Source organism: Mercenaria mercenaria, chromosome 3 (assembly GCF_021730395.1).
Source record: "Mercenaria mercenaria strain notata chromosome 3, MADL_Memer_1, whole genome shotgun sequence".
NCBI lineage: Eukaryota > Metazoa > Mollusca > Bivalvia > Venerida > Veneridae > Mercenaria > Mercenaria mercenaria.
In genome coordinates, this window is record NC_069363.1 from 5,260,835 (window position 1) to 5,285,540 (window position 24,706).

General features: G+C 36.6%; 1 protein-coding gene across 2 annotated transcripts in view; it reads left to right on the plus strand.

Annotated features, from left to right (window-relative positions):
* The window catches only part of LOC123525543 (eukaryotic translation initiation factor 2D-like), a 35,573-nt gene that overhangs the window by 9,239 nt on the left and 1,628 nt on the right, over positions 1-24,706 (plus strand). The window contains exons 3-15 of one of the 2 annotated variants that reach the window (XM_045304668.2): positions 364-447; positions 3,127-3,229; positions 3,729-3,836; positions 4,935-5,086; positions 5,444-5,619; positions 9,138-9,192; positions 9,692-9,809; positions 13,078-13,123; positions 13,671-13,774; positions 15,629-15,766; positions 16,709-16,798; positions 21,895-21,987; positions 23,646-23,766. In XM_045304668.2, the coding sequence (XP_045160603.2) occupies positions 364-447; positions 3,127-3,229; positions 3,729-3,836; positions 4,935-5,086; positions 5,444-5,619; positions 9,138-9,192; positions 9,692-9,809; positions 13,078-13,123; positions 13,671-13,774; positions 15,629-15,766; positions 16,709-16,798; positions 21,895-21,987; positions 23,646-23,766 (1,388 nt within the window). The remainder of the gene's footprint in view (positions 1-363; positions 448-3,126; positions 3,230-3,728; positions 3,837-4,934; positions 5,087-5,443; positions 5,620-9,137; positions 9,193-9,691; positions 9,810-13,077; positions 13,124-13,670; positions 13,775-15,628; positions 15,767-16,708; positions 16,799-21,894; positions 21,988-23,645; positions 23,767-24,706) is intronic. The other variant, XM_045304669.2, reaches the window with a different exon arrangement.

Here is a 24,706-nt window from a genome sequence, read left to right on the forward strand (position 1 = left end):
CTGGTTTCAAAGCCACTATGTTGGTTTTCTCATGACTCGGCTCATATATTAAAATTTATTGTAAACATTTACAGTCCCTTAAAATGTCTTATATTTCATTGTTTTAAGGTATGCCATTAGGCAGCTTCTTTTATCATCTTGTTAAAGATAGCAGTTGGCCCTTTACTAAAGTATTTTCATTCAATTTATATGTAAATAGTGTTTAAAACGCATGGAATGATTTAATTTCTTCTTCATGTTGCGTTAAAAAACTAATGAAAGCATTTTATAGATTTTGAAAATATTCACATATAGCTTGAGGCTTGACACATGTTTGATTAAACAGAGATGACACCAAATTAATATATTATGTTTATACTGCAGTTTACCTGTTGTGGAGGTATCCAGATCTGATAGAAAGATTTACAACATGGCCACCTGTGTTCAAGAAACTTGTGGACGGGGCAGGTAACATTCTCTGAAAATCATCAAGTTCAGATAGATAACTGCTTTTTTATGACCCTGATGTCATAGACCTGGGAGACATATAGTGTTTAAACTGTCAGGTTTAATGCCTATCCTCTTACCTTAAAGTCAAGGTAACACTAAGTGACCCCTTTTGAAAAATTAAAACTAGACTTACTAGCAAAAAAATTACTGTAAGGCCTAATTTTTCCTGTCCTGTCTATAACTTCTGTATGAATGGTTGAATATTCAAGTAACTTTCACACCTTTAGCTAAAAGAGGTCAAAAATCTTATGTCTGTAGCTTTTGTATGATTGGATGAATATTCATATTCCTAAGCACAAACATTCACAATTAATAGTTCCAGATCAGGGTGAAAGCCAAAAAGCCAAAAGTTAAAGATTGTACATCATTAGCTCCACTATTTGGAGAATAGGGGGCTATTCTACTCGCCCCGGCGTTCTTGGTTAAAGTTTTACGGCAACCTTTGTTTTTCTGTCATATCTTTGTTACTATTGCTTATATCTTACTGTAACTTCTCATAAACATTGTCCAGTATACAAACAATGTATGAGTAAGGGCTGAGCCCATTATACCCAAGGTCAAGGTCACCAAGCTGTTACAGTAGGTTATTTTTTAGGTTAAAGTTTTTCGGCAACCTTTGTTTTTATGCCCCCGAAGGGAGGCATATAGTTTTTGAACTGTCTGTCGGTCTGTCCGCAATTTTCGTGTCCGGTCCATATCTTTGTCATCCATGGATGGACTTTCAAATTACTTGCATGAATGTGTACCACAGTAAGACGACGTGTCGTGTGCAAGACCCGATCCTTAGCTCAAAGGTCAAGGTCACACTTAGACGTTAAAGGTAATTTTTCATGATAGTGCATTGATGGGCGTGTCCGGTCCATATCTTTGTCATCCATGGATGGATTTTCAAGTCACTATGTATAAATGTGTGGCACAGTAAGACGACGTGTCGCGGGCAAGATCCAGGTCTGTAGCTCAAAGGTCAAGGTCACACTTAGACGTTAAAGGTCATATTTCATGATAGTGCAATGATGGGCATGTCCGGTCCATATCTTTGTCATTCATGCATGGATTTTAAAATTACTGGGCGTGAATGTGAACCACAGTAAGACGACGTGTCGCGGGCAAGACCCAGGTCTGTAGCTCAAAAGTCAAGGTCACACTTAGACGTTAAAGGTCATATTTCATAGTGCAATGATGGGCATGTCCGGTCCATATCTTTGTCATTCATGCATGGATTTTAAAATAACTAGGCATGAATGTGTGGCACAGTAAGACGATGTGTCGCGTGCAAGACCCAGGTCCGTAGGTCAAAGGTCCTAAACTCTAACATCGGCCATAACTATTCATTCAAAGTGCCATTGGGGGCATGTGTCATCCTGTGGAGACAGCTCTTGTTCTGTCATATCTTTGTCAATATTGCTTATATCTTACTGTAACTTCACATAAACATTGTCCAAACTATACAAACAAATTATATATAGGGGCTGAGCCTATTATACCCGAGGTCAAGGTCACCAAGGTGTTATACTTAGGTTATTTTTAAGGTTCAAGTTTTTCAGCAACCTTTGTTTTTCTGTCATATCTTTGTTACTATTGCTTATGTCTTACTGTAAGTCCACATAAACATTGTCCAGCATACAAACAAAGTATGTGCAGGGGTTGGGCCCATTATACCCAAGGTCAAGGTCACAAAGTTGTTATACTTGGGATTATTTTCATGTTAAATTTTTTCGAAAGCTTCGTTTATAGACATATCTTTGATACTTTAAAAGATAATGACTTGAAATTAAAAATATTTCTTTATAATCATCATCTGCATATGTGGTTACAAACCCCATAACTCTAATTGTATTTTTGACAGAGTAATGCCCCTTTTGTACTTAAACTTTTTTTTGCAATCTTTGCTTTCTGGATATTACTTTAATGCAATATAAGATAAAGACTTCAAACTTGAAATGTATCTATATCATCATCATCTGCATGTGTGGTAACAAACCCCATAACTCTGATTTGTATTTTTGACCAAATTATGCCCCTTTTATACTTAAATTTTTTAACAAACTTTGTTTTTTGGCCATAACTTTGGTACTATATAAGATAATGACTTGAAAGTGAGTTGAAACTCAAAATATATCTTTACCATCATCATTTGCATGTGTTGTAACAATCCCAATAACTCTTAATTGTGTTCTTGACAGAATAATGCCCCTTGGTGTATCTTTCTTTTTAAGTAGAGGTCTCTTATTGAGACATATATTCATTTTACTGTCAAATCCCCGAATAGTGGAGCGCGCTTGTTTTTCTTGTTTGGTCTGTAACTTTTGTAGTTTTGTATATGTAGATAGATATTCAAATAGCTTGGCACAATTTTTCAAGTGCAAAACTAAGACTTCATTTTTCTCTTTTGTCTATAAGTTAAGCATTTTTGTACACATTACAGATGGGTATAATAGTATTTGAAGAATATGTAGAACTGTTGCACTCGCCCATTCCTCTGTGTCGGCTTCGAGGTTTGATTTGGTTAAGCTAGCATCTCGGTATCGACTAATGAGAATGGGTTAAAATGTTGCTCCTTTCAAAATGCTATCAGCTGGAATGACATGTTTTTTTTTGAAGACATACTATTTCATTGTGTTTTTTCTCTGGTTCCAGATTTGATGTTACCTGGTGTGATTGTACGAGGAAATTTAACTCCTTCTACCTTTAAACATGTGCAGAAAGGGCAAGTTTGTTCCGTCAATGTTTATGGAAACAGGTATGCCATAGACTTTGTTTTTATGATGTCAGATTTACAAATATTTCTCTCGGTTACTTGACCTCTTTTGTTAATTTCCAGAGAAAATTTTATAAATTTTCTTTCTGGTTTTCCTTTTCTTTAACATTCTGAATTTTTTCATGAATTTCCCAACCATCTTCCTGGTATCCTATGTTTTTCAGTCATGCAGTCAGGGATAATAAAAACAATTTGTTGGCCTGATAGTTAGCTTGACTGGGTTTTTGTGTCACGAGATACTGGTCACCTCGTGTTTATAAATAAATTTTATCAGATGTTCCAGACATCAAATAAAGTTAATTGTACTTTTTAATGTAACTGTGGTGTCTGTTAAAAATTAATTGAATAATATGCACACTAGAATTGAGTCATGTTAACAAAAAACACATTATTTATGTTATATGATTCATAGATTTCTGGCATTTGATAGAATGCATTCTAGCACTGATGGCTTTTATATAAGTGGCAGATATATTTACAGATGTCCAGTAGGTGTAGGAGAAACACTTCTGTCAGGCAGTGACTTCTTTGATTCTGGTATGAAAGGGAAAGGCATACATCCTGTACATCTTTTAGGGGATGAGCTTTGGTAGGTGATACTGTAACAATTTCTGAGAGTGTGAGAAAAGTATGCAGCATGTATGTAGGGCAGTATAACAGGCATACAGACACTAAATAGAAAAATGGTGCGAAAAAAAAAGGTAGTCGCATAATAGCGGATACAAATAGTTCTCAGTTCTTTTGCTCTGTAGAGCTATTTTCCTTACTTTCTTTCCAATTTTTTTGCTAAAATCACATGACAGATCTATGCTTGACATGTAGGTAGCATTTTCATAATGAAATAACAACATGACAACATTTTTCATGGAAACTTAGATCATACACCACCAGTGTAATTTGACTGAAATTATTTTTCTTGCATCAGACATGACCCCCACTTTTCTTTTTATTTTTATTTAGCACTGACATTCTTCAAGAAAATGTAGGTTACAGACATTTAAAATGGGTCCTGATGTGTGCTGCGGCCATTGGAAATAGGTCAATTTTATATAGAATAAAGAACAACAACTATCTAGTGTGTTATAACCTAACAGGGTTCATAAAGACCTTGAAAAGTCCTTGAATTTGAAGCAATTTCTGGAAACCTCCTCAAAAAATGACAAAAACTGTAAAAGACATGAAAAAATACTCAAATGATGAAAGAAACTATTAGAATTTCACCCCAAACAGCATTATGTACAATATTTTTGACCGGTAAATCTTTTGGAATAGGTTTGGTGAAAAATCCAGTATATTCATTTGTAAATCATATAGCAGTATTAAACTTATTTCTATACAATACTTGAAATATTTACTATGCTCATACCTATCTGAAAAAACATTACATTTGCCTAGAGGCCCAACCAGTATGTTTTTTGAATGGGTACTCGTCCAAATATATGTCACTATGTAGTTCAGAACAATGCCATATAACCTTATTGTATTATGTATGTCTTTCATTGTGGAAGTTCAGTTGAGACATATGGAGGAGCAGTATTACAATAAATTTATGTAACTATGTAATCTTTGCAGTAGTTTAGCCTCAATGTAGAATTACTCCAATGAAAAGTCATTTTTGCTCAAATTCTGTCAAGATAGTTAATATTGTCAGTAAATAATCAAAATGTTAACAAATTATTTTCATCAGGGCATTTGGAGACAAGTCATCACCACCTGTCATAGAAGATGATCCTCTGCCTGCTGAACTAGAAAAAGAATTTTCTGCTGAAACTGGTGAAACTAAGGGTACCGCAGGAGTTATGGAAGGCAGGGATCTGGCTACTATAGCAAAAAATAATGGTATAATAAACGTTTGGGTGAATTTTCAATTTTAAGATGGAGGAAGATGCAAGATGATATTGCCTCCAAACACATTTCATCTAGATAGATCTGGGTGAACTACTGACCTGCAAAGCCAGTCAGAAAGGTTGTTGCATGAAAATATGGCTGAGTTTACGGTTTGAGCCCATAGACTGGAGCACAAGTATTTTTGTAGAATTTGTTTAATTATCAGGATCTTATAACTTCTTACTCAGTTTTTTTACTTTCATTATTTCAGCCCAGCAACTCTGATTTCGAACAACCAGATAATATCGACAACATTTTGATGCACTCATTTCTATTGAAAATTAAGACAATTTTTAAACCTTTTTACAGGAAGTGCAATAAAGAATGAAAACACCCCTACAGATGTTCAAGATATACCAGAAGGTACAACATTGGAATCTCAGGAAGACAAAGAAGAAAATGGTGAGGAAAACATAGAAGCTGATGTTGGAGCCACAGGTGGTGTAGATGAACTTAATATGGACCACCTTGATATTCAAGGACAGGTATGATACATAACAATAATAATAATAATAATAAAGACTTATTTAAGAGGCAATGCATTTGGGTTTTACTTATCATACTTCAAAAGCTAATTGCCACAGTTGGGTTAAAGAATTAGTAAACCTTCATTTGTATGGCATTTGTGTGTGTGTGTGTGTGTTTGGGTTTAATGTCTTTTTCAACAATTTTTCTGTCATATAAACGACGGTGTTTACTTGTAGCAGTGAGCCCAGTGCCCAACTTTGTAGTGCTGCCTCACTGGAATATCACGCCGTAGACACGTGGCATGATACCCCACCCAGTCACATTATACTGACACCGGGCTGACCAGTCCTAGTACTATCCTCTTAATGCTGAGCACCAAGCGAGGAAGCTACTAGTACCATATTTAACCAGGTTTTCAACGAAAACCTGAGTTATTAGATTAGGGTAGATGTCGGTTGGGCGGGCGGGCGGCGGCGGCGGCGTCAAACTGGTGTTTCCGGTCAATAACTTTTGTTTCGGTAAAGATATTTGAATAAAACTTAGTATGTATGTAGCTTATTTCAAGACAAAGGCTGGGATTGATTTTGGGGTTTCTGGGGTCAAGGTCAAGGTCACTGTTACTTAAAATAGAAAAAGGGTTTCCAGTCAATACATTTTGTTTCGGTAAAGATATTTGAATAAAACTTGGTATGTATGTAGCTTATATCAAGACAAAGGCTGGGATTGATTTTGGGGTTTCTGGGGTCAAGGTCAAGGTCACTGTTACTTAAAATAGAAAAAGGGTTTCCGGTCAATAACTTAACTTAGGAATGAGCTATCATGATGAAACTTGGTGTATAGAAAACTTATATAAAGTTGTAGCTTGGGATTGATTTTGGGGTTTCTGGGATCACGGTCAAGGTCATTGTTACAAAAAATAGGGTTAGGGTTAGGTTAGGGTTAAGGTTAGCATATCTTCTAAATGCATGGAGGGATTTTGATGAAAGTTGGCACAATTGTTCACCATCATGAGACAGAGTGTCATGCGCAAGAACCAGGTCCCTGGGTCTAAGGTCAAGGTCACACTTAGAGGTCAAAGGATACAAGAATGAAAACTTTGTCCGGAGCATATCTTCTTCATGCATAGAGGGATTTTGATGTATCTTGGCACAATTATACACCATCATGAGATGAAGTGTCTTGCGCAGTTCCCTTCTTTAGAATTACTTCCCTTTGTTGTTACTATAAATAGCTTATATTGTAGCTTTTTCATTAATAGACGTAGGGAAAAATCGAGACCACTTTTCTGTAGTACAGCATGCATGTTACATCCAATTTTGAGGTGTATTTTGACCAATCTCTACCTGGTAAGGATTTCTGTGTGGACTTACAATTTTTTTTTTTGTATTTTTTTTTTTTTTTGTATTTTATTTTTAAGATTAACTTCCCTTAGTTGTTACTATAAATAACTTATATTGTAACTTTTTTATAATTGACCGTAGGGAAAAACCAAGACCACTTTTTTGTGGTACGACATAGTTGTTACTTTCTAATTTTAGGTGTATTTTAAGGTATCTCTACCTGGTAAGGAGTTTTTTTGTGGACTTAGAAAAACAAAAGAATTACAATGATTACTAAACAACCACAAAATTAAAATTACATCTGCAAATACAGGTGCTAGAGTAAAGAAATTTGCTGTGACGGGCGTATATTGTGACATTCTGGCACTCTTGTTTATTCTTATGAAAAGTGTTGAAAACCTGGTTTCGTGGCATTGCCGCGTTTCTTGTTTACGTCTTTGGTATGATGCGGCTGGGGATCAAACCCACGACCTCCTGCATGGCATTTGATAAACATGTATAATGTACATGTATATCAGGCATCAAAATTAACAAGGAAGTGAAAACAAATATTCAGTATTTCTAAAACTTCATGAAAAATGTTGGTTTTGTTAATCTCTTTAGAAACATCTCGTACATTTATTAAAATCATATTAACACATTTTAGAAATACATATATATTATATGCCAATAAGTTTTAACTAGGTTGCCCTTTCACAAAATGACAAAATACAAAATTTATGCCTAAAATAAATGCTTAATCATCTCAATATGGCTTTTAGTGTACCATTTAACTAAACAGATTCTACTTGTTGCGAAAAAAATCGGTCTTCATTTTTGTCAGGCCTTAATCTGATGTGAGATGCACAATGGGGTAGGGGTCGGTAAATATAGTAAAATTCACTCCAACTTTTTTATGCCCCCGAAGGGAGGCATATAGTTTTTGAACCGTCTGTCTGTTGGTCTGTCAGTCTGTCGGTCTGTCTGTCTGTCAGTCTGTCCGCAATTTTCGTGTCCGGTCCATATCTTTGTCATCGATGGATGGATTTTCAAATAACTTGGCATGAATGTGTACCACAGTAAGACGACATGTCGCACGCAAGACCCAGGTCCGTAGCTCAAAGATCAAGGTCACACTTGGACGTTAAAGGTCATTTTTCATGATGGTGCATTCGTGTCCGGTCCATATCTTTGTCATTGATGGATGGATTTTCAAATAACTTGGCATGAATGTGTACCACAGTAAGACGACGTGTCGCGCGCAAGACCCAGGTCCGTAGCTCAAAGGTCAAGGTCACACTTAGACGTTAAAGGTCATATTTCATGATAGTGCATTGATGGGCGTGTCCGGTCCATATCTTTGTCATTCAAGCATGGATTTTAAAATTATTGGGTATGAATGTGTACCACAGTAAGACGACGTGTCGCGCGCAAGACCCAGGTCCGTAGGTCAAAGGTTCTAAACTCTAACATCGGCCATAACTATTCATTCAAAGTGCCATCGGGGGCATGTGTCATCCTATGGAGACAGCTCTTGTTCTTTCCATTTTGAAGCATTTTTTTGTCATTAAAGCAGCAGAATCTTTTAAAATCTTAACATTAGAATTTTTTTGTAGGTTTAAATAATTATGTTTTCCATTCAAAGAAAAAGTGGGTGGGGTAATATATGTCAACATGTAAAAATGAAAGAGATTGTAAGTTAACTTATGCTTATAAAATACTGATATCACCTGGTATCAGTAGAAACCTGTAAGACCTGAATTTCTTACAAAATCAAGTGGGATATTACATGTATTATAAAGTACCCCCTCTTATTTGTCTAAGAAACTAAGGTTCTTCAAGCTGACAGAGAATGAAAGCTTAACTGTGAAAAAAAGTGATTCTGCATCCTTAAGTTTCTTTTAGTGCAAATGTTTTAAGATCTACATATATGTATACACATTTTTCATGCATCATGCATAACATATTTAGGCACATTCTGTTTCCTTGAGTTATGAGAAAGCTTTTCCACACATCTACCTCCTGTCGTTTAAAGCTGGGCACTAGGCAGGTTAGGCAGTTGGTAACCGTTCTGTGACTTGTAACTAGTGGGCAGCTCACCAACAGGTCACATAGGAATGGATCCAAGTGTGGCTTGAGCCTTCAGCCTCTCAACTTGAGGCACTTGCCTAAACCACTAGGACTTAGTATATGGTATATCTTGTTTTATATTGTAGGAGGGAGCTGAAAATGAAGATGATGCCACAGGTCAGCCAGTAACATTGTCTCCAGGTAAGGCTGTAGAGGCATTTCTTAGTTGTTGGTCAGGTATAAGTCAGTTAATGAAAAATCTTTTTAATAGAAGGCTTGGCTGGCAAATGCTGTACAGCTGTTTTGAGCAGTTGCCCTACACCACTGTAGGTTGTAACCCAGCTAGGGATGTAGAATTGTTTCATGTGAGGAAGTCATCCAGCTGACTGACGATAGTTTGGTGGTTTTAGCATGGTACTCATCCATGCTTGAACCGCATTCGTCTTCCTCCTCCATTAACCTTTAGCCTGCTGGCGACAACTGATCATGGTCTGCACTGATCCCTATTCAGTCAGTAAGTTTTCAGTGAACACCCCTTTGATTGATAAATGATATTGCCCAAATTGAATGATGGATCAGTCCATTTTAGAAATTTAGCAGGCTAAAGTTTAAAAGCTAGAATGTTGCCATATGATATGATCTTATATTGTGTCGGTGTTACTTTAAACCTAATCAGATTATCTCTTGTATACTTTATCAGAGGAGATGGATGAGTTACTGCAGTTCTGTTTCCTGTGTGCTGTGAAGAGTTCCTTGAAGAAGTCAGACCTTCCCCTAGCTACAGGCACTTTCTACAAGCAACATGTTATGAAATACTGGTAATACATGAATAATACATTGAAAATATTTAAAATGAAATTTTATTTTCTGTAGTATTAGATTTTTGTCTGTATCCAGTTTTTGTGTGAAAAATTCTGTTAAATTCATCTTTTCTAAATGCATTAATCTAGGGATAATACACGTTTTTAGCTCACCTGTCACAAAGTGAAAAGGTGAGCTTTTGTGATCGCGCGGTGTCCGTCGTCCGTTCGTGCATCCGTGCGTGCGTGCGTCCGTCCGTAAACTTTTGCTTGTGACCACTCTAGAGGTCACATTTTTCATGGGATCTTAATGAAAGTTGGTCAGAATGTTCATCTTGATGATATCTAGGTCAAGTTCGAAACTGGGTCACGTGCCATCAAAAACTAGGTCAGTAGGTCTAAAAATAGAAAAACCTTGTGACCTCTCTAGAGGCCATATATTTCACAAGATCTTCATGAAAATTGGTCAGAATGTTCACCTTCATGATATCTAGATCAAGTTCGAAACTGGGTCTCGTGCCGTCAAAAACTAGGTCAGTAGGTCTAAAAATAGAAAAACCTTGTGACCTCTCTAGAGGCCATATATTTCACAAGATCTTCATGAAAATTGGTCAGAACGTTCACCTTGATGGTATCTAGGTCAAGTTCGAAACTGGGTCACGTGCCATCAAAAACTAGGTCAGTAGGTCAAATAATAGAAAAACCTTGTGACCTCTCTAAAGGCCATATTTTTCATGGGATCTGTATGAAAGTTGGTCTGAATGTTCATCTTGATGATATCTAGGTCATGTTCAAAACTGGGTCACGTGTGGTCAAAAACTAGGTCAGTAGGTCTAAAAATAGAAAAACCTTGTGACCTCTCTAGAGGCCATATATTTCATGAGATCTTCATGAAAATTAATCGGAATGTTTACCTTGATGATATCTAGGTCAAGTTCGAAAGTGGGTCACGTACCATCAAAAGCTAGGTCAGTAGGTCAAATAATAGAAAAACCTTGTGACCTCTCTAGAGGCCATATATTTCACGGGATCTGTATGAAAGTTGGTCTGAATGTTCATTTTGGTGATATCTAGGTCAAGTTCGAAAGTGGGTCACATGCCATCAAAAACTAGGTCAGTAGGTCAAATAATAGAACAACCTTGTGACCTCTCTAGAGGCCATATTTTTCATGGGATCTGTATGAAAATTGGTCTGAATGTTCATCTTGATGATATCTAGGTCAAGTTCGAAACAGGGTCATGTGCGGTCAAAAACTAGGTCAGTAGGTCTAAAAATAGAAAAACCTTGTGACCTCTCTAGAGGCCATGCTTGTGAATGGATCTCCATAAAAATTGGTCAGAATGTATACCTTGATGATATCTAGGTCAAGTTTGAAACTGGGTCACGTGCCTTAAAAAACTAGGTCAGTAGGTCAAATAATAAAAAAACCTTGTGACCTCTCTAGAGGCCATACTTTTCATGGGATCTGTATGAAAGTTGGTCTGAATGTTCATCTTGATGATATCTAGGTCAAGTTTGAAAATGGGTCAACTGCGGTCAAAAACTAGGTCAGTAGGTCTAAAATCATTAAATCTTTTGACCTCTCTAGAGGCCATATTTTTTCAATGGATCTTCATGAAAATTGACCTGAATGTTCACCTTGATAATATCTAGGTCAGTTTCAAAACTGGGTCACATGCAGTCAAAAACTAGGCCAGTAGGTATAAAAATAGAAAAACCTTGTGACCTCTCTAGAGGCCATATTTTTCATGAGATCTTCATGAAAATTAGTGAGAATGTTCACCTTGATGATATCTAGATAAAGTTCAAAACAGGGTCACATACCTTCAAAAACTAGGTCAATAGGTCATATAATAGAAAAACCTTGTGACCTCTCTAGAGACCATATTTTTCAATGGATCTTCATGAAAATTGGTCAGAATTTTTATCTTGATAATATCTAGGTCAAGTTCAAAACTGGGTCACATGAGCTCAAAAACTAGGTCACTATGTCAGATAATAGAAAAAACGACGTCATACTCAAAACTGGGTCATGTGGGAAGAGGTGAGCGATTCAGGACCATCATGGTCCTCTTGTTTTGTGTATTAACGTCTGCAGAAGCCCGCAGGATTGTTTGTGACCGTGAAACGGTAAACATGTTTTAAATATCCATAACCGGGGCACACATAACAACAACACTACTAAAAGCGTGATTTGAAGGTTTTTGAGCATCTTATTTTTATTTTTGGTTATTACAAACGTTACATTACACATAATTTTGCATATAACTTAAAAATTTGATAAACAGGAACACAATTATTTTAAGAATAACAACTTCACATTCGAATTATTTTGAGTATGAACAAACAGAGTACGGATGAGTACGAAGCTAGTGACTAGCTTTTGAGGTTTATTATATGAATTCTGCGAACAATCAGGTAAAAACAAACCGACTGATACTAACAAAAATCATTAATGTAATACCTAAAAACGGGCAATAGCACAAGTTACACGCGATACTTATTTATTCACAGTTATTTACAATAACTGAACAGATGCTTTGTAAAGGGAGTAAACTCTAAGAGAAGCTAGTGCGTACATTGATGGGGGCAGTACGTTTGGGCTTGGAAACTGATACAGCTAAACATATAATGGATTACATTGTATCTATAATGCTACAAGAAGAGGTTATTATGGAAGAAACAAGATGCAGATGCCAAATATCAGTCTGCGCATACATACATACGTCCCTGGCAAAGCATTTCAAAAATAAAAATCATGTATTAACAGCAAGTGAATTGCCTTGTTTGCACACGATTTTCTCCTGTTTATACATGGGCGGATCCAGTGAAAAAAGTAGTTTTTATGCAAGAATGTAATATTCAGAATAGTTTTATTTTCTAATATATTCTAGGGAATGAGTGATTGTGGTCCATGACTTTGAATCACTTGCCCCTTGTCACTGTGGGTTTGAAACCATGCTTGCAGTGTAAAATTATTTCATATGCACCATCCATTTGAGTTAAGGAAGGAAATGGTTCTATCCAGTTGTCTGCACGTACTTGAATTAATGCGCAGAGGGTGACTTATAGGGGTTTTGTCCATCAGAAGCTGGAATATCACCACATTAACTAAATTTGTGTTGGTTTGGCTTAAAAACAAAATTTAACTTTTGAAATATTCATCAATATTATGACCTGTGAATTTATTACAGTTGCGAACAATTTTCTGTATTTAATTGAAATTTTGTTTATCTTGAGTTGTGTTGGTAATTCATGAATTATCATTTGTTGACTTTATTTCAGTCCCAAAGATAAGAACTTAGATATAAAGAAGTCAACATTCAAGAAGGTATTCTCTTCTATTGCATAATATGATATACAGTAAGACTTTAGGGAGTCTAAGTTCTGTTGTTTCAGTATATGTAGAATAAAATTTAGATCATTTACATTGTATACAAGTTGTAAATTTATAAATAAAAAACTAGTAATTTTTTTTTTTTTTTTTAAAGAATAAACATGTACTAAATATGATGTTTATATTCCATGAACTATGTTGCTGCTGCCCGCATGATTAGTTTAATAGGAAGAGTGTGGAAGTATGGGTCATTCGGTTTTGAGTTTGATCCTCGGGTGAGGGCATTGTGTTCTCCCTGTTTATTTAATGGAAGATACTGTGTCTGAAATCATTCGTCCTCTACCTCTTAATTCATGTGGAGAAGTTGACAGTAACTTGCAGAGAACAGGTTAGTACTGTTAAAAAATCCAGGAACACTGTTTAAGATTACTTCTAGCCATTACCTAATTGAAATATTGTTGAAAAATGGCTCTAAATCCAAACAGACAGACAAGCATTTTTTCTTCTCAAAGTATGAATTTGTTTAGAAATTTTATTTCAGCTTTCAAAGTTCTTGCAAAAGCAAGCAAAGACTGGAATTGTCAAGGTGAAGGAGTTGTCCAAAGGTGTAGATAGCATCACAGAAATAGATAAATCTCATGAACTGTAAGAACCTTTTATTTTACAAAAATAGACATGACCTTATGAACTGTAAGAACTTTTTTTCACAGAAGTAGAAAATTCTCATGAACTTTAAGAACTTTTTTCATACAAATAGAAAAACCTCATGAACTCAAGATGTTTTTTCTCACAAAATTTGACAAATCTCATGAACTGTTAGAAGACTTTTTTGACAGAAATGGCCAAATCTTTTTAACTGCAAGAAGCTTTTATTTCAATTTTTAGATCACCTGTCACAAAATGACAAGGTGAGCTATTTTGACCACTTGATGTCCGTAATCTGTAGTGCGTCGTCAGTCGTGCGTCGTATGTCCGTCAACAATTTCTAAAAAAAATTTCTTTTTGAAAACCATTGGGCATAATTACACCAAACTTCACAGGAATGATCCTTGGATGGCCCCCTTTCAAAATTGTTCAAAGAATTGAATTCCATGCAGAACTCTGGTTGCCATGGCAACCGAAAGGAAAAACTTTAAAAATCTTCTTGTCCAAAACCACAGGGCCTAGGGCTTTGATATCTGGTGTGTAGCATCATCTAGTGGCCCTCTACCAAAATTGTTCAAATTATCCTCCTAGGGTCAAATATGGTCCCGCCCCGAGGGTCACATGGTTTATATAGACTTATATAGGGAAAACATTGAAAATCTTCTTGCACCAAACCATATGGCCTAGGGCTTTGATATTTGGTGTGTAGCATAATCTAGTGGTCCTCCACCAAGATCGTTCAATTATCCCCCCAGGGTCAAATATTGCCCCGCCCCGGGGGTCACATGGTTTATATAGACTTATATAGGGAAAACTTTGAAAATCTTCATGTACAAAACCACATGGCCTAGGGCTTTGATATTTGGTATGTAGCATCATCTAGCGGTCCTCTACCAAGATTGTTCAAATTATCCCCCTAGGGTCAAATATGGCCCCGCCCCGGGGGTCCCAAGTTTTACATAGACTTATATAGGAAAAAAAAGTTTAAAAATCTTCTTGTCTGAAACCACAACACTTAGACCTTTGATATTTTGTTTGTAGCATTGTCTTATGGTCCTCAACCAAAATTGTTCAAATTGTACCACTTGGGTGAAAAGAGGCCCTGCCCTGGGGGTCCCAAATTTTATAAAGACTTATATAGGAAAAAGCTTTAAAAAATCTTCTTGTCTGAAACCATACGACCTAGGCTTTTGATATTTGGTAGGATGCATTGTCTAGTAGTCCTCTACCAAAACTATTCAAAATATGTCCCTGGGGTTAAAAGAGGCCCTGCCCTGGGGTCACTTAGTTATTATGTGAGTTATATAGGAAAAATACTTAAAAAGTCATCTGATCCTATTTTCAAGACTGTTTAATTATAATTACCTGGTGATGTCACTTGACTGACCTTGACCTACTGACCTACTTTCTTGTTTTTTAAGATACAGCCTTGAAATTTTGATGACATACACAGTTTTGCACACCAATCGTAAAACTGAATTTCATTGACCATGAATGTGACCTACTGACTTTCTGAATATTTTATCATCAGTTTGACATTTGAAACATGTAGCTCATATTACTCAGGTGAGCGATCCAGTGTCATCATGATCCTCTTGTTTTATGATTGCCAGTGAACAATTGCCATTTTGATTCCAAGTAAGGCTATGATTTCTGATATAATTTGGTCTTAAATTATTTGTCCCTTCAGTTTCAGGGACTAAGGATTGTGCTTTTCTATCTCTCATTCCATTTATTTATAACTTTGAAATCCATCAATGGATATCAATATTACTTACATTTGTAGCAAGTGTTTCCCATAATGAGATGACATGTCAAGTTGTTAAGTTTGTTAAATACAATTTTATTGTTTAGTTTACGAGGCCTTGAAGTTCCTGATGTTGTTATTGTGGAGGAGACAAAATCAGAAAATGAGTACAGTCCTCCAAACATCACAGAAATGTTTGCTGTCACTGCTAATACACTGCCTTTCTTCAAACCGCGAGGATATAGGTAAGACAGTCTTTCACTAGAAGGTTTAGTTTTAGAATAAAGTCGTAAAGTAAATGTGCTGTGGACAGTTTTCTTTTATTTGACAAGTTCCTGTGATGCAATTTATTTTTGTAAATGAACATGAACTCAAATTTATGAATGTTTAAATAAATTCAGACTTCAGAAAGATTTTGTGTTCTTTATATATTTGTACTAAGCTTGTTTAAATCTTGAAGAACTTTAATTAACCTTGCTAACAGAACTGTTTAATTAACCTTGCTAACGGAACTTTAATTATGTCTCCCCCCCTCAGGGGGAGATATATTGTTTTTGCCCTGTCCGTCCGTCCGTCCTTCCGTCCGCCCGCCCGTCCGTCCGTCCGTATGTCACACTTCATTTCCGAGCAATAACTGAAGAACCATTTGACCTAGAACCTTCAAACTTGATAGGGTTGCAGGGCTGCTGGAGTAGATGACTCCTATTGTTTTTGGGGTCACTCTGTCAAAGGTCAAGGTCACAGGGGCCTGAACATTGAAAACCATTTCCGATCAATAACTAGAGAACCACTTGACCCAGAATGTTGAAACTTAATAGGATGATTGGACATGCAGAGTAGATGAAAGATGACCCCTATTTATTTTGGGGTCACTTGATCAACGGTCAAGGTCACAGGAGCCTGAACAGTGACTTAAGAACCACTAGGCCAAGAGTGTTGAAACTTAGCGGGATGACTGGACATGCCAAGTAGATGATCCCTATTGCAGTCAACCATCAGTGTCTCTTTGACTTTCGCTCCTGACCCCTACTGACTTCTTGCCTATACCACTTGGCATTGGGGGAGACATGTGCTTTTTTGCAAAAGCATCTTCTAGTTAACCTTGCTAACGGAACTGTGAACTGAACTTTACTTACTGAAGTAGGACAGTTTTGACTATTCTAACCAACTTGTATTATATTTTTCAGTAAGGGAAGTGCCTTAAAGCCTGCAGATATTAGGAAAATTATTACAGAATATGTAAAAAGTAATAGTTTACAAAAAGAAGAATCTAAAAAGTAAGTTCTTCTTCAGATTTTATTAGCTCACCTGTCACGTAGTGACAGGGTGAACTTTGGTGATCACTGTGCATCCATCCGTTGTCTGTCCGTCTGTTCACAATTTCCTTTTGAACACGATAGAGACGACATTTTGTATTTGATTTTTATTAAACTTGCACACAACTTGTATGGGCATAATATCTCGGTTCCTTTCGAAAACTGGCCAGATCCCATCATGGGTTCTAGAGTTATGATCCCTTAAAGGGCCAAAATTTACCATTTTTGGCTTGTGAACATGATAGAGACCACATTTTGCAATCAGCTTTAATAAAACTTGCACACAACTTGTATTGGCATAATATTTCGGTTCCTTTCGAAAACTGGCTAGATCCCTTCATGGGTTGCAGAGTTATGGCCCCTTAAAGGGCCAAAATTTGCTATTTTTGGCTTGTGAACATGATAGAGACGACATTTTGTAATCAACTTTAATCAAACTTGCACACAACTTGTATTGGAATAGTATCTTGGTTCATTTTGAAAACTTGCCAGATCCCATCTTGGTTTCTTGGTCCCTTTCTTGAACTGGCCAGATTCTGTCACGGGTTCCAGAGTTATGGCCCCTTAAGGGGCTAAAATTTGCTATTTTGCCTTTTGCAGTCATATAGAGACTTCATTTACAGTTTGATTTGATACAAACTTGCAAAATATCTTCAACAACAATAAATCTTGGATTCCATGATGAATCTGTCAGATCCAATCATAGGTTCTGGAGTTACAGCCCCTGATTGACCCCTGAAAGAGCCAAAATTTGGTAATTTTTACCTTGTGAACATGATAGAAGTGACATTTTATGTTTGATTTTAATCATCTTTACACACAACTTAAGTTACAATAAGATCTCAATTCCTTACGAAAACTGGCTAGATTCCATTATGTATTCTAGAGTTACTGCCCTTGAATGTGGCAAAATTTTCTATTTTGGCACTTCCAGTCATATAGAGGTTTCATTTATGCTTTGATTTTATACAAACTTGCACAGAATGATTATCATGATGATCTCTAGGCCTGGATCCAAACTGGGTCATGTTGGGTCAAAAACTAGGTCATCAGGTCAAATCAAAGGAAGAGCTTGTTAACAACCTAGAGGCCACATTTATGACCCTATCCTGTCACATAGTGACAAGGTGAGCTTTTGTGATCACCCTTCTTCCATCTTCTGTCGTCAGTCCGTGCGTCCATCAACAATTTTGTGTCTGCACGATAGAGGTTTCATTTATGATTTTATTTTAACCAAACTTGCACACAACTTGTATCACCAGAAGATCACGGTTCCTTTCTTGAAGTGGCCAGATCCAATTATGGGTTCCAGAGTTATGGCCCCTGAAAGGGCCAAAATTAGCTATTTTGAACTTGTCTGCACAATAGCAGCTTTATGTATGATTCGATTTTAATCAAACTTGCACACAACTTGTATCACCATAAGGTCATGGTTCCTTTCTTGAACTGGCCAGATTCCTTTATGGATTCCAGAGTAATGGCCCCTGAAAGGGCCAGAATTAGCTATTTTGACCTTGTATGCACAATAGCAGCTTCATTTATGATTTGAATTTAATCAAACTTGCACAAAAGTTGTGTCACCATAAGATCTCGGTTCCTTTCTTGAACTGGCCAGATCTCTTTATGGGTTCCAGGGTTATTGCCCCTGAAAGGGCCAAAATTAACTAGTTTGACCTTGTCTGCACAATAGCAGCTTCATTTATGATTTGATTTTAACCAAACTTGCACACAACATGTATCACCACAAGGTCTTGATTCCTTTATTGAACTGGCCAGATTATCTCATGGGTTCCAGAGTTATGGCCCCTTAAAGGTCCAAAATTGCTATTTTGGCTTTTGCAGACATATAGAGATATCATTTATGGTTTGATTTGATACAAACTTCTAAAATATCTTCAACGACAATAAAGCTTGGATTCCATGACAGATCCAATCTTAGGTTCCAGAGTTATTTTATATCTGATTACCTCCCCTGATTGTAATCAAATGGATTTATACCAGTAAGTTCTTATAGGACTTTTTTGAAATTTCATTATTGTCATTAGTTGGACTGAGACAATCAGGGTCGATAACTATGGACATATTTTTTTGTCAAATTACCTCCCTTCATTTCAAATTAAAATGGGTATATTTCTGTAACTAATGAAGATACTGATCTGAAATTTCATTTATGTCAACAGATGGACTTGGACAATCAGTGAAGATACATAATGACTGAATTTATGACAAATTACCTCCCTTTATTTTTTATCTAAATGAATACACCTTAGCAGCTTCTAATGAGATTGGTTTGAAACGTTATTTTTGTCTTCCATGGTAAGAAATAGTCATATTAGATAACTCTTGATATAACATTTATCGATATGAATACTTTACTAATATATAGTTGCAAAGGCTTGAACTCTGTATCTTCTACATGCATATACCAATGCATGATTACCTCTTCTGATTTTAATAAAAATGGATTTATCTTGGTAAATATTTATAGAACTCATTTGAAATTTCATTATTGTTAGCTCACCTGTCACAAAGTGACACGGTGAGCTTTTGTGATCGTGCAGCGTCCGTCGTCCGTCCGTGCGTGCGTGCGTGCGTCTGTGCATAAACTTTTGCTTGTGACCACTCTAGAGGTCACATTTTTCATGGGGTCTTCATGAAAATTGGTCAGAATGTTCACCTTGATAATATCTAGGTCAAGTTCGAAACTGGGTCACGTGCGGTCAAAAACTAGGTCAGTAGGTCTAAAAATAGAAAAACCTTGTGACCTCTCTAGAGGCCATATATTTCACAAGATCTTCATGAAAATTGGTCAGAATGTTCACCTTGATGATATCTAGGTCAAGTTCGAAACTGGGTTACGTGCCACCAAAAACTAGGTCAGTAGGTCAAATAATAGAAAAACCTTGTGACCACTCTAGAGGTCACATTTTTCATGGGGTCTTTATGAAAATTGGTCAGAATGTTCATCTTGATGATATCTAGGTCAAGTTCGAAACTTGGTCATGTGCGGTCAAAAACTAGGTCAGTAGGTCTAAAAATAGAAAAACCTTGTGACCTCTCTAGAGGCCATATATTTCACAAGATCTTCATGAAAATTGGTCAGAATGTTCACCTTGATGATATCTAGGTCAAGTTTGAAACTGGGTTACGTGCCGTCAAAAACTAGGTCAGTAGGTCAAATAATAGAAAAACCTTGTGACCACTTTAGAGGTCACATTTTTCATGGGGTCTTTATGAAAATTGGTCAGAATGTTTACCTTGATGATATCTAGGTCAGGTTCGAAACTGGGTCACGTGCGGTCAAAAACTAGGTCAGTAGGTCTAAAAATAGAAAAACCTTGTGACCTCTCTAGAGGCCATATTTTTCAATGGATCTTCATGAAAATTGGTCAGAATTTTTATGTTGATGATATCTTGATCAGATTCAAAACTGGGTCACATGAGCTCAAAAACTAGGTCACTATGTCAAATAATAGAAAAAACGACGTCATACTCAAAACTGGGTCATGTGGGAACAGGTGAGCGATTCAGGACCATCATGGTCCTCTTGTCTTTAGTTGGACTGACACAATCAGGGTAGATAGCTATGGACTGATTTTAAGTCAAATTGCCTCCCTTTGTATCAAATTAAAATGGGTGTATCTCAGTAACCAATGAAGATACTGATTTGAAATGTCATTTGTGCCATTAGATGGACTCGGACAATCAGGGTAGATAATTTTTGACTGAATTTATGACAAATTACCTCCCTTTATTTTATGTAAACGAATAGATCTCAGCAGCATCTAATGAGATTGGTTTTAAATGTTATTTAAGTCTTCCAGGGTAAGGAATAGTCATGTTAGTACAAAAATGCAGCATTTGAGCCTAGGACCCTCAAAATTGGTATGGAAATTGGCCCTGACTAGGTCAAAAGGGACTGTTACAAGAAAATGTTTATCCTGATGATATTTAATGTGTGGGCCTATGTGCTCTATGTCAAAACTTGGTCATATCATTTTGAGCAGTGCTACTGAGGTGAGCAATACAGGGCCATTATGGCCCTCTTGTTAGGTGTATTTTGACCTATCTCTACCTGGTAAAGAGTTTCTTGTGGACTTATATTATATAGATTTTTTTTAAGGATTAATTTCCCTTTATTGTTACTATAAATACTTATATGATAACTTTTTTATAATTGGCCAAAAAAAAATCGATATGAAAACAACTGTAGGTTTTTATATATGCAAACCAAAGGTGGGCTTAACAAAATCGCACTGTCTGTCTGTCCTTCCATCCGTCCATGTAAATTCTCTACCGGGCTGTAACTCTGCCATCCATGAAGGGATTTTGAAATAACTTGGCATAAATGTTCACCATAATAAGATGACATGTCATGTGCAAGACCCAGACCCCTAGCTCCAAGGTCAAGGTCACACTTAGAGGTCAAAGGTTAACAGGTTCTGTTTCGTGTCCTGTCCATAACTCTGCCATCCATGAAGGGATTTTGAAATAATTTGGCATAAATGTTAAACATAATAAGGTGACATGTCATGTGCAAGACCCAGACCCCTAGCTCCAAGGTCAAGGTCACACTTAGAGGTCAAAGGTTAGCAGGTTCTGTTTTGTGTCCGGTCCATAACTCTGCCATCCATAAAGGGATTTTGAAATAATTTGGCATAAATGTTAAACATAATAAGGTGACATGTCATGCACAAGACGCAGACCCTTAGCTCTAAGGTCAAGGTCACACATGGACTGAACAAGAAACAGACCATGTTTACCCTTGACTTCTGTATATTTTGTAGTATGTTCCAGTTTTCAGTGTAAGTCATTTCAGTTCTAATCATGTTTTTTTGCTCAGATGCTGTTTAATGCATGCTGCATAGACAAATATACAAACATGGTTACACATACAGCAAAACTTTTTGTGCCACTTTATTTCACTTGTCAGTGTCAGAATTTGTTTTCTTTCTCAAAACCATAGTTGTTTTATGAATCCATTTCTTCTAATTATGAATCCCTTTCTTCTAATTAATTGTTTTACAGTAACATTAATACACAATTTTTTTTTTCAGTGAAGTAATGTTAGACCCAATTCTTGCAGAGATGTTACTTGTTAAAGCAGAGGGAGATAGATCTACCTTGAAATGGGATGATGTTTACTCAAGGTATATTCATAGTTTAGTTGTAGAGTTGTTAAAGTCTACCTTGAAATGGGATGAAGTTTACACAAGGTATATTAATTGTTTAGTTGTGGCCTTGTTAATGTCCACCTTGAAATGGGATGAAGTTTACACGAGGTGTATTCATAGTTTGGTTGTGGGCTTGTTAAAGTCCACCTTGAAATGGGATGAAGTTTACACGAGGTGTCTTCATAGTTTAGTTGTGCCTTGTTAAAGTCCACCTTGAAATGGGATGAAGTTTACAGGAGGTGTATTCATAGTTTAGTTGTGGGCTTGTTAAAGTCCACTTTGAAATGAGATGAAGTTTACACGAGGTGTATTCATAGTTTAATTGTGGCTTTGTTAAAGTTCACCTTGAAATGGGATGAAGTTTACATGAGGTATATTCATAGTTTAGTTGTGGCCTTGTTAAAGTTCACCTTGAAATGGGATGAAGTTTACACGTGGTGTATTCATAGTTTAGTTGTGGGCTTGTTAAAGTCCACTTTGAAATGAGATGAAGTTTACACGAGGTGTATTCATAGTTTAGTTGTGGCTTTGTTAAAGTTCACCTTGAAATGAGATGAAGTTTACACGAGGTGTATTCATAGTTTAGTTGTGGCTTTGTTAAAGTTCACCTTGAAATGGGATGAAGTTTACACGAGGTGTATTCATAGTTTAGTTGTGGGCTTGTTAAAGTCCACTTTGAAATGAGATGAAGTTCACACGAGGTGTATTCATAGTTTAGTTGTGGCTTTGTTAAAGTTCACCGTGAAATGGGATGAAGTTACACAAGATATATTTATAGTTCATTTAGGATGAAATTTACTCAAGGTATATTCATAGTTAAGTTGTGGCTTTGTTAAAGCAGAGAGAGATAGATCCATTTTGAAAATGAGATTTTCTCAGGGTATGTTCATAGCTTAGTTTCAGTTTTATTAATGTGCACAATGAAACTCAGTGGTATGTAGGTATTCATCACTTGAAAAAAGAAATGTCTGATCCTCTGTAGCATTCTAATGTAATCCTTGACAAAACTTATGTGGTTTTCAGGTACTTTTGCAACATTTAGATTGTAAAATACCTAGTTACTAGTACTAAGATAAACTATAAAAAAAATGATAGAGGTTTGTACGAGGGTTAGTCCAAAAATAATGTCACAGGGCCATAAGAATATGAAAAGAAATCCACAAAAATTTCTGTCCAGATATAATTTCATATTTTTAGGTCTTGCTATGTTGATGTCAATTGGTGATTGTCTATGGTGGTTGGTTTTTTTGTATGAAAGAAATACTATTTTTGAGTCTGGCAAAATGTTGTAAGGGGTGAATTTTGAAGTTAAGCATACTGAAAATGAAACAACCCTAGAATAAGATATTCACCTATGTAAATGTTATTCATCTTTCTGTAATAAAGACCATGAAGTAATGCACAATGGATGCACTGACATTACTTCTTGAACAATCCATATACCTCCCAATGTAGATGTTAAATCTTTTATGATCTTTGCAAAAGTTGATGAATATTGGTACATTATGAGCAAAGTCACTGCAGTTGAAGTGTTAAAATTTTAAAGTTATGCACAGAAGTTTCATACAATGTACTTGAAATGTTAATGAATGTATTGGTAACGCATAAACAGGTTTACTGGTTTGAATTTATAGGTTATTGAATAAGATGTCACCTGTCTATGAAATGTTGTTCGAAGGCCAACCACCTGTGATCAGGAAGGGCAATGTAGAACCAATAAAAATAGATGTTGTCCAGAGAGCTTCGAATAAAAAGGTAACATTTATATACATGTATATCGTTTATAATTGGAAGACATATCGTTTTTGCCTTGTCGGTCTGTCTGTCCAAGCAAACGATTGATACCTTAGGTGGTAGGAGGTGTGGCCTAGGACAATAAAAATCCTTTGTATTCATTCCATAACCACTTAAGTCTTTGTCCCTTAAGTGGTCAAACAATGGAATGATCACCTAATACCAAGTCATATGGGTGTCTGAACATCAACAGGAGTGATCAGTACCAAGCCTAGTTGTGCATATTGAACAATGGAATGACTACCTAATACCAAATCATATGGGTGTCCATACATCAACAGGAGTGATCAGTACTAAGCCTAGTTGTGCATATCGCAGGCCCATTCCACTTTTCTGCACAAAATGGCGGCAAGAGCTAAAATAAGAAAAATCTTGCACAGCTTTCACAGGTCAAACTGCTGGTGGATTTCAATGAAACTTCACCGGAGTGATCAGTACCAAGCCTAGTTTTGCATATCGCCGACATGTTCAACTTCGTTGCAAAAAATGGCCGCAAGAGCTAAAAATAGAATAATCTTGTCCAGCTTTCACAGGTCAAACTGCTGGCTGGATTTCCGCGAAACATCACAGTAGTGATCAGTACCAAGCTTAGTTGTGCATATCACTGGCACGTTCGGCTTCGCTGCACAAAATGGCAGCCAGAGCTTAAAATAAAAAAATCTTGTCCAGCTTTCACAGGTCAAACTGTTGGCTGGATTTCCGCGAAACATCACAGGAGTGATCAGTACCAAGCCTAGTTGTGCATATCTCTGGCACATTCGGCTTCGCTGCACAAAATGGCTGCCAGAGCTTAAAATAGAAAAATCTGGTCCGGCTTTCACAGGTCAGACTGCTGGCTGGACTTCAATGAAACTTCACAGGAGTGATCAGTACCAATCCTAGTTGTGCATGTCGCTGGCAG